Below are 13,662 nucleotides of genomic sequence, written 5' to 3'. Positions count from 1 at the left end.
TCACTTTTTTAAAGTATCGAAGGGAACATGAATGTGACGGCGATGGTATAACCATCATCTATTTAACATGTTTCTTCAACACACATACTATACTCATTTCATACCAAATTACTCTGCACTTACTGTTAGTGCCCAAAAGTTATCCCACTGTTTCAATTCTGCTACTAGACCTGAGATGTGAGTGCTCTGCTGCCCACTCCATTCTGGATGAAAAAGACCAGAAACAAAAGGGGCAGGCTATGTGTTTTACAGTGTATAAAATATAACTCCATTTTTAAAAGAGCAAGAGATTATTAGATTAGATCACTGAATAATCCAAGTCCAGAGACCAGAGAAAAAAAGGCAGGCTCTATCGAGAGGCAGGCTCTGCAGGACGGAATGCAGAGCACCTCCCACCCCCTCACCTGCCTGCACCATGTACCCTTCACCTTCACGGTACTCTGCAGCCCACCAAGCTAACTCCCTCCACCTGTGCTGGTCACAGCTTAAATCCTATCTCCCAAAAGAGCCCTTTCCAGATCCTCTCATCCATCCAGACTGAGTCCCCTCGATATCAAATATCCTGTTTCCTTCCTTCTAAGGACTTAACGACAATTTGTGCACAGACACTTCCTGTGTGCTTATGTGATGAGCATGTGTCTTCACCCCTAGACCACAAACTGCATGACAGCAGGCGATGGAGTCGCCACAGCTCCTGTCACAATCACTGTGCCCCACAAAGTAGCCGGCATATAACTGGCACTCAAACACGGGTTGAATTGGATGAGTGAATGAATGAATGAGGACCAACTCAGCCACCCAAATACCTTATCCTGGTAAAGGAAGTGGTGTTCTCGAGAAGGGGAAGAGGTTGATCACTGGAGAGGTATGTGCCTCACAATAAATCAGGTGGAATTTTTAAAAGAAAAATCCTTTGTATCACCTGCAACTTCCAGCACTTCATTGAAATAGTAAGGCCCTAAATGACAAGAAATAGTCTGTCATGGGTCTGGGTCTAGCCCAGGTCTTTGGAGTCCTCCAGAGCGGGCCACACCGTCAACCATCTCCCCTACTGAAGCAGGTCCGTGCTGTGTCGTCATGTCCCCACGGTAAAGACGCACGCCTTTGGGTGAAGCCATGTCTTCCCTGGCTCCTCTTTTCAAGGCTCTAGATGGCCAAGGATGAGGGCAGGGCCGCAAATGGAGGAAAAGGCACACTCTTCACAGCCACACACCCCTGCTGAAGCTCAGACTTGGGGGCTTGACACCTCCACCACTGAGCCTGAGCACTCAGAGAAACTCAGCTGACTCATGTTGAAACAGGAAAAATGTTTAACAACCTCACCATCCAAACTGAAAATCCCTGCAATGAGATGATGACTGGGGAGAAGTGGGGTCACCCATGCTTTGAGTTCTTCCTTCACCCAGAGTTGGAACCAACATGATATAAAGACTTTGTGCTCGGGACCCAAGCTCCTTCACAGGTATCGTGGCTTTGCAGTTAAGGACATGGGTGCCACAGTCAGGCAGGTGTGACTCTGAGGGTCGGTCACCCACTCACATGCCATGTGACACAGGGCAAGTCACCTAACCTCTCTGGAGATTTAGCATCCTCTCCAGCTACCCAGTGAGTTGTTGTGAGGGTTCAGTGAAATGTGGCTATAAGACAGTGACCCTGAGTGCGTGATGAGTTATGAGCTGGGACTGAGTTTGAGTTTACCTGGACGTTCTCTTCAGTCACCTCAATTTCCGCCGTATAGATGTAGTCGATCAGCTTATTCAGTGTCCTCCCATCCACGTCCTTGATTTCTATCTTCTTGGCTTTACTCTCAGACATGTCACCTACAGTCCAAAACAAAACCAAACGGACACAAACTTGGTGCTTAACTTTCACAGAGAAAGTTGCCCTGTCTTAGCAACATTAAAGCACCAGGAGGCTGCAGAAGGGATTCGGGCATGGAAGAGTCTTCAAACAGCTGACATCTGGGTCACACCAACTTTGGGTCTATAATCATCTGCAAACCAGTCTGAAGCATTCCCCACTCGATCTGCCTCACATTTCCATTTGAAGCACATCTGTGTGCAGTAACTCAGCCAACATCTCCTGTAAGCTTATATACACAGGGCCAGGAAAAGTAAAATAAGAGATGTGCCTGTCCTCAAGGAGCACATGGTCTAGCAGTGCAGATACATAAAAATATATGAGATGATAGGAGCTTAATAGAGATATATACAAAGTACGAGTATAACAATACAAAGTAACATTTACTGAGTGCTGTGACTAAGCACTATGCTAAGCACTTGAAAGTGGTGCCTTTTTCAATCTTCATGACCACCACTTGTGAGGTTCATTAATATTATCTCCCATTGTATAGATGAAGAAACTGAGGCACAGGAGGGTATACATTTTGCCCACAGTCACACATCTAGGAGGGCGCCAGGCTGGGACTGAAACCAGGGAGTAGGACCCTAGAGCCCACACTCATTCTCACTACTGTCTACTAAATCCCACGAAGGCAGAAGATGGAGCAGCCAACCCTGGGAAGCCACCCTAATAGGTGGTCACAGTGGATCTGGGTATTTCCACAGGCAGCAAAGATGAGGGAGCATGAGCTGGAGGCAGGAACATTAGGTATAAAGGCAAGAAAATGCCAAAGGATAAAATTGGGGAACAGTGAGAGGGTGGTCCAGGGTGACAGTGAGAGGAAGCTGGAGAGGTAGCCAGGGGCCAGGCCTTGCAGATCCTGTAAGCCATGCAAATGAGGTTGGACTTTATCTTCAGTGTAGCACCACTGAAAGGTGATAAATAGGGGAAAGACATCAACAAAAGGGTATTTCTGAATGAAATTTTGGATATATGGTGTAAGTTGGATCAGAGGCAGGGAAAACAGTTGGGAGGCCCTGATAATAATCCAACAAAGGAAGGACACAGCCTGTAAACTGGGGCAGCCGTGGCACATGTGTAGTCCTGAGGGCCCTTAGCTCAGCCTGTGCTCTCTAGACAGCACATGGATTTATCTCTAGCCAGGTTCATTCAATAAACACTGCTGATTTGAGAAGGAAAAGACAGGCTCGACATGTGTCTTTGCAGACTGAAATAAAGGGCAACTTGACTGCAAGAAACTGGAATTCAGAAGCCCTTGTATGAGTATGAAAACAGAGCCTGGGTAGTTGTTTTCTCTCTGTGGAATTTGTGCAATGGAGCCAAGAAAATAAAGTACAGTACAGTGTGTGGGCTGCAGACGCCCACCTCCAAGCTGCACAGGCGGACCATGATTCTTCCACCAATCCATAATTCCCACCCTGACACAGTTAGAGATTTGAATGAGTCTGTAACAGGGAGGAAAGGGAGAAAAATCTACTCTGATTCCTGTTCACTCCCTCCACTGCCAGATCGGGTAGACCAGAAACCCTCCGCTCTTTTCTGTCTTATCTCTGATTGCTGGTAGAAGCCAGTGAAAAGGTCTCAGGACAAAGGGCCCTGAGGCAGCACAAAGAGGCTAAGAGGAAACAGGAAAGGACAGTGGATTTCTACTGCACCCATTAGACAGGAGCTCACAATCCCCCTCTTGAGTTTACTCCAAGACACAAGAATAAAAACACACACCCAAGGAAATCAGAAGTTCAACTCATCTCTCTAAACAGCTATTAAGAAGTTTATCCATAAGAATCCAGTTGACAATTTTAATGCAAGCGATAATTATAGTAAGTCAATTCTTTGGTTAAGAACTTGGGCCTTAGAAAAAACTGAAAAAAGAACCACCTGAACACGAGAACCAAGAGATTCAGAAGCTCTTATGTGAGTGTGAAAACGGAGCCCTGCTTGATTGTTTTCTCTCTGTGGATCTATACTTGGGATTATTAGTTAACTATATTAGTTAACTATATTAGTTAATTAATTAGTTAATTAATTTTGTGACTTTGGCATAAACAAGTGGAAACTCCTGAAATTATATGAAAATATTAGTATATATGGGCAAAAGTTTTATTTTTCTGGGGGATGAACAATCATTCCTATTAGTCAAATGTACAGCAAACATTAAGACACAGTCTTATAGAGGATGGAACTTTGAGGCATTTTTTTCCCTGCTTCTTTAACATGACTTTGAAGTTTCTAGACTTCTATAAGCAAGGGGGAAAATACATGTGAAAGAAAGACCATGGCCTCAAAAACAAAATCTATTTTAAGAAAGTTCCCTTATAGGAAAGTGGAAACCTGCTTAAGTCACACAGACTTGTCAAATCCAATCTTAAGTATCAATCTTAAGTATTAATCCAATCTTAAGTATTTCTTATAGATCAGCAGAAGTTACTGCCCCAAACTAAGGATTCAGCTTAAACAGACTCTGAAAATGGTAGCAGTAATAGCTACTACTACCGGGACCTCTGCAAAGGTTTTACACACATCATTTCACTTGATCCGTGTAACAACTCCAGGAGGTAGATATTATTTCCATCTTACAAATTAAAGAACTGGCATTTCAAAAGGTATTTGCATATAGCTTGTGAGAGAAAGGGCTGGGATTTGCATCTTGGCCTAACTATAGACCGCATTTCATTTCTCATAAATCCCTGTGTAATATAAACCTCACCCTAGCTAATGACCTTGATAAAAAGTATTCCCAAACAAGGCTTTGGTCCAAATTCTGAGGACAACTTAGTACATAAGGTCTAGGCAAGCAAGAACCAAGAGGGATGAGATCTTGTCAAGCTTATTTGCCAAAACATCCTCGACACCTAACAAAGTCCTTGGCGTATAACAAACACTTAAAAAATACTTGTTGGAGAAAAAAAAAGAAGGAAGAAAAGGGGCTTTCTCTTGATATTTCATAATTCCCCAGACTCCAGCAATTCCTGAGGGGCAGAAGTCAACAAAGTCTTGGTCATTCTTGTTTCTTTCCTCACTTCCACTATACTGATAAAATATTTCTAGAAAGCAAAACATGAATCCTCTAAGCCCTTCCATCTTCAAGGTCAATCCAAAAGCCCTCTTCCTGTCTTTCCCAGGAGGTCCCGCCCAGAAAGTTGTTTCTGAATTTTCAGAAAATGTCTGTTATTTGCACATCTTTTTAGCCCCCTTACGTTGGTTTGTCATCTGTACCTTGCAAGTACTGTTCTTCCAAAATGAGCATGATCGAGGGCAGATATTTGTTCATTCTTTTGTTTGTTCATTCTTTCATTCATGTACCCACTCATTCATTCATTTAACAAACATTTATCAAACAGTCCCTGTGTGCTAAGTACTGTGCTAGGCCAGAGGACAGCACGATGAGTAAGTTACAGCCCTACCTTCAGGGAGCTCAGTCCAGTGGAGAGAGAAAAATAAACCAACAATTACAAAGTATGTTAAATACTAGAAAAGAGGGCTCAGCTTAAAGGGTTCTTAAGCAGGGATTCCTGGACCTTGAACTACATGTAAAATGATGAGCACACAAGAGCCCATATTTGCTTTTGGGGCGGGGGCAGAGTCCATTGTTTTCATCAGATTGATTCATAATGTTTAAGAACCGCTGGTCTAAAATGAGATCTGGAGAAGGAGTCATAGCTATTCAAAAGAGAGGTATAAGTACAAGGGAAGAATACATATTCTGGGCAAAGAGAGGTAAGAAAGAACATGACCTGTTCTAGGCCCCTAGGAAGTTGAGTCTGGCAGAAGCACAGCATGCAAAGGGAGGAATGGGGAGACAAGGCTGGAGGTATAAGCAGGGTCTAGACCACTGGAGGGCCTTGTGAGCCATGTCAAGGAGTTCAGACTTCATGCCCAGAAAAAGCCCCTGACAGATTTGAAGAAGCTAAGGGATACATCAGTTGATATTTGGGATGTGATAGCTATAATGTAGAGAACAGGCTGGAGGTGAGGGAACAAAATAGGAGTCAGGACGACTAGTTCAAAGGCTGCGGGTAGGAAATTAGGTGAAAGATGATGGTGGACTGGACTTAAGGACTAGCTGTTAAACTTCTTTAAATCCTCAGGATGTACCTTCGGCCCTTGTACCTAGACATGTCTGAGAACCACAAAGAGCCCAGGACAGCAAACAATTCCATACTTCCATCAGGTCAAGTGATGATGGGCGCTCATACCCTGAACCCACGTATTCTTTAAAACTTGGCTCCTTTAACACTATAAGAAGGTGTTGTTTTTAATGTATTTGGACAACATGTAGGGACTCACATGGAGTAAAAAACACTCTAGTACACAGGACACATAGTAAAAGGCATAACAAAGAAGACCAAAACTGACTCAGCTATTTGGGTAAAATTAGCTTCCTGGAGATGGAGGTGCTCCATAGGGAGGAAGCAGGGGCATCTAAAGTATTCCATATTGACAGGACGAAGATGGGCAGAGCCCAGCATTGCTGGCCTCTCCAATGACTGTGCTGAAGGAGTGCTGGACCGTTTGAGTGACGGCCCACCCCAGATCTTCTCACAAGCCCTCTCCACACCCTCCTGTGAGCACTCAGACCTGTTTCACATTTAATCCAAGTTACCCTGGGCAGGACATGGTCAAGGAGTGGGGCTAATATCTGGAACACTTGAGCAATATGAACTGAGAGGACAAAAAAATAAAAACACGTTAAGCCTGAGTAAAAAGATCGTAATCACACCACTCAAGTCAGAAGAATGTCACGAGTATTTCCTTTTCATTTTGGCCTTAGACACACTGATAGAAATGGGTTTAACGAGAGTCAGCTGGCTTAATTGAACTTTTTCATGACTAAATTTATGGATTTTGAAGATGAACCTGATCATCAGAACAAAATTTTACAGTGTTACTTTTTTTCATACCTGTTTACCAAGGTTTAAGCAAAATCAAGGGGCCTGAAAAAATACACAAATCTCATATATGTCAATGGAAGTACAAGCTAGTACAACTCTTCTAAGAACTGGATTTCTGGCATGTGTTTCGCAAGTCTTCTAAATGTGTACACCCTTATTCTTGTGATCTATGCTAGGATATAAACATAAGGTAAATAAGATTAAGAAGCAAAGATACCCATTATCGTATCACTTAAAATAGCAAAATATGAGAAAGAATTATCTTTTCTAATCAAAGAGGAAATGGATTTTCAATTAGGATATATATGATGGAATCTTATGAAACCATTAAAATGATGATGTAGATGTAATTTCACTGACATGAAGCTGTATTGTTGGTTCAATTAAGCCAATTTCATTGAGCACCTACTACATGGAAGATCAAGCCAGGCAGTGAGGACACAGCACTGAGTTCAGGTACAGTTCTTAACTGACTGACCAGAGCAATCAGATATTGAGGAAGTAATGAGACAAGCGCTAATACTAAAGACAAGCATGAAGTACCATAAGAGTAAATAGCAAAAGAATTTAACCTAACCCAAGGGGATCATGGGAAAGCCAACCTGAGAAAGTGCTGCTTCAGTGGTAATGAAAAATGAATAGGAGTTAGACAGGCAAAGAGGTTGGGGTGGGGAGAACATTCCAGGGCAATGAACAGCAATTTTTTTTTAAGTATACACATTACATCAACTGTGTATATACAAGATGAATTTATATTAAAAATTTATTTTGGGGGCACCCAGGTAGCTCAGCTTGTTAGGTGTCTGCCTTCAGCTCAGGTCATGATCTCAGGGTTCTGGGATCCAGCCCCATGTCTGGCTCCCTGCTCAGTGGGGGTCCCGCTTCTCCCTCTCCCCACTGCTCGTGCTCTCTCTCTCACAACCTCTCTCTCTCTCAAAAAAATTTTAAAAAATTATTTTATATCTGTATATATTTACAAATATAAATTCTGAAAGGATATAAACTATAATATTATATATATGTTGTATTATATGTAACTTTTTATTTTTATTTTTTGGCTTGTCCACAGTTTTCTCTCTTTTTTTTTTTTTTCCTGCAATGAACATATGTGAGTAGTATTTAGATGGGTAGATAGATGGGTGGGTGGAGAGACAGGCAGATGGCTGGCTGGCTGGCTGGCTGGCTAGATATCTGGAAGGATTCAAGGATGGACAGGAACAAGTTTCAAGGAAGATGTGAGCTGGGAATCACATTAGACTGTTTTATTCTTTATTTTTTTCCTCCCTTTAATCACTAGAATCCAAGATCTGCTCCAGAAGCATCTTTTCTATCTATTGATAGAATGACCTTGTTTTTGGGTAGACACTTCCACTACCCCAGAGGCAAGTTTACTAACAACAAGTGGGGCCAATATTACAATTCCAAATAGATTTCCTCTCTCAACACTGGACCTTCCAAACCAGGAAGGCAAGAGAAAAAGGCCTGGCAGAGGTACTTAGTGAAGGTGCATCTAAATAACTATTGCAAACAAAATGAATTATTTTAATGACAGAGAGATGGATGAGGGAGAGGAGCAAACAAAGAAATAAAAACCTTACTATTAAGAGTATGAAACTACACCAAAGAGAATCTAGCTCAAAACTTCCAGGTAGGGGCACCTGGGTGGCTCAGTGGGTTAAGCCGCTGCCTTCGGCTCAGGTCATGATCTCGGGGTCCTGGGATCGAGCCCCGCATCGGGCTCTCTGCTCAGCGGGGAGCCTGCTTCCCCCTCTCTCTCTGCCTGCTTGTGATCTCTCTCTCTCTCTGTCAAATAAATTAATAAATAAAATCTTTAAAAAAAAAAAACTTCCAGGTAGTAAAATCAGCTCGTTTTCTAAACCACCTTTTTTGGGCTACTAATTCCCAGCCCAAGGCTCACCGTGAGGTAAGTGTCTTGGTCCACTTGGTAGAGGCACATCTTTACAAGATGAGCCAACAGGGAGCCCCAGGGGAAGAACTCTCAATACACAAGGGATAAGTCATTCCCAACTGGAACAATTCTTGCCCAGGAAAGGCCACAAACTATGTATTAGGAAGAGAGTAAGAGCCCATTCAGCAAAAATTGGGTGCCTGCCCTCACCCATTCTTAGCAAGATCACATTTTTCGAACTTTACTTATTTACTGTTTCCTAAACACCATGCCCTGTGTGGTTGGCTCTGAGGATTCGACTGTGACAAGACATGGTTCTCAGATGCTCAAAGCTCACCATCAACTGGTGGAGGCATTTTGTTCATTCACTTAAAAAACATCTGGCTCCTAAACTATGGAAAGAGCCTAGATGTCCATCAACAGATGAATGGATAAAGAAGATATGATATATATATATATATATATATATATATATATATATATATATATATAATGGAATATATATATATATTATAATGGAATATATATATATATAATGGAATATTATGAAGCCATCAAAAAAATCTTGCCATTTGCAACAACACAAATGGAACTAGAGGGTATTATGCTACGTGAAATAAGTCAGAGAAAGACAACTATCATATGATCTCTCTGATATGAGGAACTTGAGAAACAAGACAGAGGATCATAGGAGAAGGGAAGAAAAAATAAAACAAGATGAAACCAGAGAGGGAGACACACCATAAGAGACTCTTCATCTCAGAAAACAAACTGAAGGTTGCTGGGGGTAGAGGGGGAGGGATGGGGTGGCTGGGTGATGGACATTGGGGAGGGTATGTGCTATGGTGAGTGCTGTGAATTGTGTAAGACTGATGATTCACAGACCTATTCCCCTGGGGAAAATAATACGTTATAAGTTAATAAAAAAAAGTCTGGCTCCTACTGTGTACCAGATGTTTAGGATGTGGTAGTAAACAAATCCAACAACACCTCTGTCTTCATAGAGCTTACAGTCTAGTGAGGAGAGAAAGATAAAGAACACATCAATAACCAACAACAGGATTTTTAGAGAGGGATAAACGTTATGAAAAAATACATAGTGGGGAACTATGGTGAGAGTCATCAGAGGAGGCCTCTCAGAGGAGATACTGAGCTATAAACTGCAGGATGAGGAACGCCTGGGTGGCTCAGTCCATTAAGCCTCTGCCTTCACTTCAGGTCATGATCACAAGGTCCTGGGATCAAGTCCTGCATTGGACTCCCTGCTCCACAAGGAGTCTGCTTCTCCCTCTGCCCCTCCCCCTGCTTGTGTGTGCTTTCTCTTTCCATCTCTCTCTCTGACAAATAAATAAAATCTCTTAAAAATTTTAAATTTAAAAACAAAAAACCTGCAGCATGAGAAGCAGCTGATATACCAGACCCCAGAGCATGGGTACAGCAGACCCCAGGAAACAGACAAGAACACACAGAGGGATAGTGACCATGCTCAAAAGCAGCACTGGGTACTTGGCAAACGTGGAGAAGGGACACCTGACCCAGTCCGAGGGTCTCACCCAGCCCAGCTGGCCCTTGGACAGCAGTGATTTGTAGAGCAGGGGAGGTGCTGTGAGGTGCTACAGACAGGAAGCTCCACCCACGGGTTTCGAGGAATTCAATCTCACATGTGAACTAGTTGGACAGGGCTATTTGGCATGCACAAGAAGCATGGCTTCTCTAGAAAGTTGGCAAAGGTCCGAAACTGAACGCCAGATGGTGAAAATTCCTGTCTTATTCTCCCCTCCAAGCCCCACCATCACTTCTTCCAAATGTCTTCTACACTCCTGTAAAGGCTCAAGGAGGTTGGCAGACCTTGCCTGGGAGGAATGGCTAGGGAAGGACAAACTAGTCCAGCATGGGGCAAGATATCAAGAAGCCAAGTTCCACCCATATCCGGGGTGATCTGGGGCAAGTTCCTTCCCCTTTCTCAGCCTAGTGTTTCCCATCTGCAAAATGAAAGATCAGAAGCGTGGGGATGAGCCCAAGATCCTACATGTCTAAAAGCTCCCCTGCACGATTCTGATGCACGCTGAAGTCTGAGAACTAATAAGCTCCGATTCCACCTCTTCTTTCCTCAGAGCGGGCAAGGGGTTGCACACCAGGCTGGTTGCATCAAGTCCTCCGTGGTGCAAAACATAGTCTCTGACACACAGAAGCTCCTCCCAGTTCATGTCATGGCATCCTCCTTCCTCCCTCCCCTCATGCCACCCCCCCAAAAAGGTTCCCTCAGCGGGGCTGTGGGCCCATTAACTGTGGGTCATTGTTTGCCCCTCACCGTACCTGTGAACATCGCACAGAAGTAGGGGCTGCAGGCTGCCAGGACCACACGGTGGGCTTCTATCTCGACATCTTCTGCCACAATCATCACGTCACACAACAGCTGTTTACTGTAAGACACCAGCGAGGGGACAGCATGGGTCACAGCACCAGCACCCAACCCCAGCCACACAAGGGCATTTTTTTTCCTTCCACCCAGATTCCACACTGCCACCATACAAGGCTGTCAGGGACATTTGCCATACTGAGTTAGGCAGAGGGATAAGCTCATTGACTTTCCAAGTCCCTGATGAGCCTGGCGTTCATGCTTTCCTAAGGCATACAGAGAGATCCAGCTATCCAGGAGCTGCCACTCCAAGTCTCCTTCCTTTGTCTGCACATCTCTGCTTCTCAACTCTATCTGCTCTGAGACCCTGGGACAGCAGCTCAGAGAGCAACAGGGAAAGTCTGGGGCTATGAGTTGGGTGACTGGCTGAATGCCAAGGAGCATGAGCATGCCGCTGAGGTGTGCCACCAGTGAGAACATTATCAATCCCCCAAGGGATCCAATTCCTATGAAATACTCGTAAGAGGCCAGCCAGGTCTGGAGGCCTCAAGTATTCATCTTCCTACCCAGATTTAACATTATCGCCAAGAAGGTTACTCCTGAACAGCTTAAATACCCTGGAGTTACTCCTAAAACTCCAATCTCTGCAATTATTAAGGCTACCGTAACTATCTTTTTACTTGTCATCCCCACTACACTGCGTGCTCTGAAAGGGACTTGTTTACTGTTAGATCCTAGACACCTGGGTGCAAGCCCAGCATACAGAAAGCCCTAAATTTTTGGTAAATAAATGAATAAATGAATAAACTTTAAAAAGGGATCAATCCACACTCATAGACAGAATGGATATCAGACAACTTTGAAGGATTGAAAGGGTGCCACAAGACCGTTTCGACCCAAGAATTTTTCTTCCATCAGCCTTCCAAGAGTTAACATTAAGTTCTATGTGCTAGGCACTATTCTAAGCACTTTCTTATACCTAATATTTCATTTATGCCTCTCTAAAACCCCATGAGGTAGCGTTATTATTATGTTCCATATTTCAAAAAAGGAAACTGTGGCCCAGAGAAGTACTTTTCTCAAGGTCATACAAAAAGGGAGTAGTGGAAACGAGATTCAAATGCAGGTAGCTAAACCCCAGAGCCCATGTTCCTAACATCTATGGTAACCAGGTTACCACTAATCCTTCCTTCAGAGTGAGGCACTAAATGTGGGAGGAAAGACAGGACAAACACATGTCAGCTGCGATCTAGTGGCAATGGTTACCTAGGGTGCTACTGGACTCAGAAGTCTGAGTCATGGCCGGGTTCCATGTGACAGCGATGAAATGACTATAATGAGCCTGCCAGGACCAAATGATGGAAAAGAAGCTACCTATTTGTCATCTCTGTGTTGCATATTAAGCGTTTGCCAACTATTCAGACGTTAGCCCAAGATTGCTTATCATAGAATCATAAGGCTTGAAAAGGCTGTAAATGCCAGATGATCTATGAAGTTCAGAGAGGTGGCCCAAAGCCACAGAAGGCTGAGTTCTGCATCTAGTTCTGACTCTGGATATACTACCACAGTGACTCATGACGGGCTGATACTTTGAAAGAGAAAGATAATTATGCCCCATAGGGAAAGGTGAATAAATAAAGTCCCCAAGAGAGGGTTTCTGGGAAAGGTGAGCTCTCTGGGAAGCAAGAGGCAAAACCTGGGGATGAGACTTCACCCCACAGTGGACGGCAGACCCTACATACGAACTTTATCAGAATAAACCAGCTCAACTGGGAAGAGAACTGGCTCTGCCCCTAACCAGCTATGAGAACTTAGACAAACAATCTCACCACGGTATTCTCATCTTTCTTAAAGGGATATCCGCCATGGGTACCAAATAAATTGCAAATGCCACCTGTGAATAGGCTAGTTTTTAATCTGGCCTAAATTTTATTATAAAAATATATTCCCAACATTTGTACTTAACTTTCATTAAAGATTCTGGGGAGACAATGGAGTTCTCTCATCACTATTTAAAAGTACAAGTAACTTGTCAACTATAGTTCAATTAAAAAAAAAATGACTAACCCCCCCCCAAAAAAAAACACAACTTGTTGTTGTTGTTCTTGTAATCAGTATTTTAATTAGGAAAAGTAAAACAGATGGGTCAGAAATGCTGAGCAAAAGCTGAGCCAGGTGCTGAAAAGGGAAATGTCAGAGTGGCATGTCTTGCAAAAGCCAGAGGAGCTGATAGCTCATGAACACATGGGAAAGAGACAAGAAGGAATGAGGAATAAAGATGGAGACTCCAGTTAAGCAGATGAATGAGAACGGTTCTGTGTGACTGGAAGTGTATCTGAAGGCTAGAAAAACTGCAACCTAGAAAAGTGACCAAGACGAACTCACCAAAAACTCAATGTAGACTTTGCTTACGAATGGTAAAGCCCGTCTACACACTGAAGTGTAACCACTCTGTACGAAAAAGAAAAGCCACAGCTCCAAAGCAATGCATGGTGCAGAAGCATGTCTAATTCCGTGGACTGGAGACTCTATAGGACTTTTTTTTTTTTTTTTCTGAGCTGTCACACCCTACTCCAAAGGACAATCTCAAGAAACAAAAAGTAGGGCTATACACTTTGGGATAGCTGTAGGAAGCTCAG

The 13,662-nt window shown here is 43.3% G+C and overlaps 1 protein-coding gene across 4 annotated transcripts in view; it reads right to left on the bottom strand.

Annotated features, from left to right (window-relative positions):
- The window catches only part of KLHL3 (kelch like family member 3), a 154,037-nt gene that overhangs the window by 73,533 nt on the left and 66,842 nt on the right, over positions 1-13,662 (bottom strand). For 3 of the 4 annotated variants that reach the window (XM_044226963.1, XM_044226936.1, XM_044226946.1), the window contains exons 3-4: positions 10,981-11,087; positions 1,699-1,820 (exon numbers count right to left, since the gene is read on the bottom strand). In XM_044226963.1, coding sequence (XP_044082898.1) covers positions 1,699-1,820; positions 10,981-11,087 — 229 coding nt within the window. The remainder of the gene's footprint in view (positions 1-1,698; positions 1,821-10,980; positions 11,088-13,662) is intronic. The other variant, XM_044226953.1, reaches the window with a different exon arrangement.

This window comes from Neovison vison, chromosome 1, assembly GCF_020171115.1.
Source record: "Neovison vison isolate M4711 chromosome 1, ASM_NN_V1, whole genome shotgun sequence".
NCBI classification, from domain to species: Eukaryota; Metazoa; Chordata; class Mammalia; order Carnivora; family Mustelidae; genus Neogale; species Neogale vison.
The sequence above is the reverse complement of the archived record's forward strand: the minus strand, read 5'-3'. Positions and strand labels throughout refer to the sequence as shown.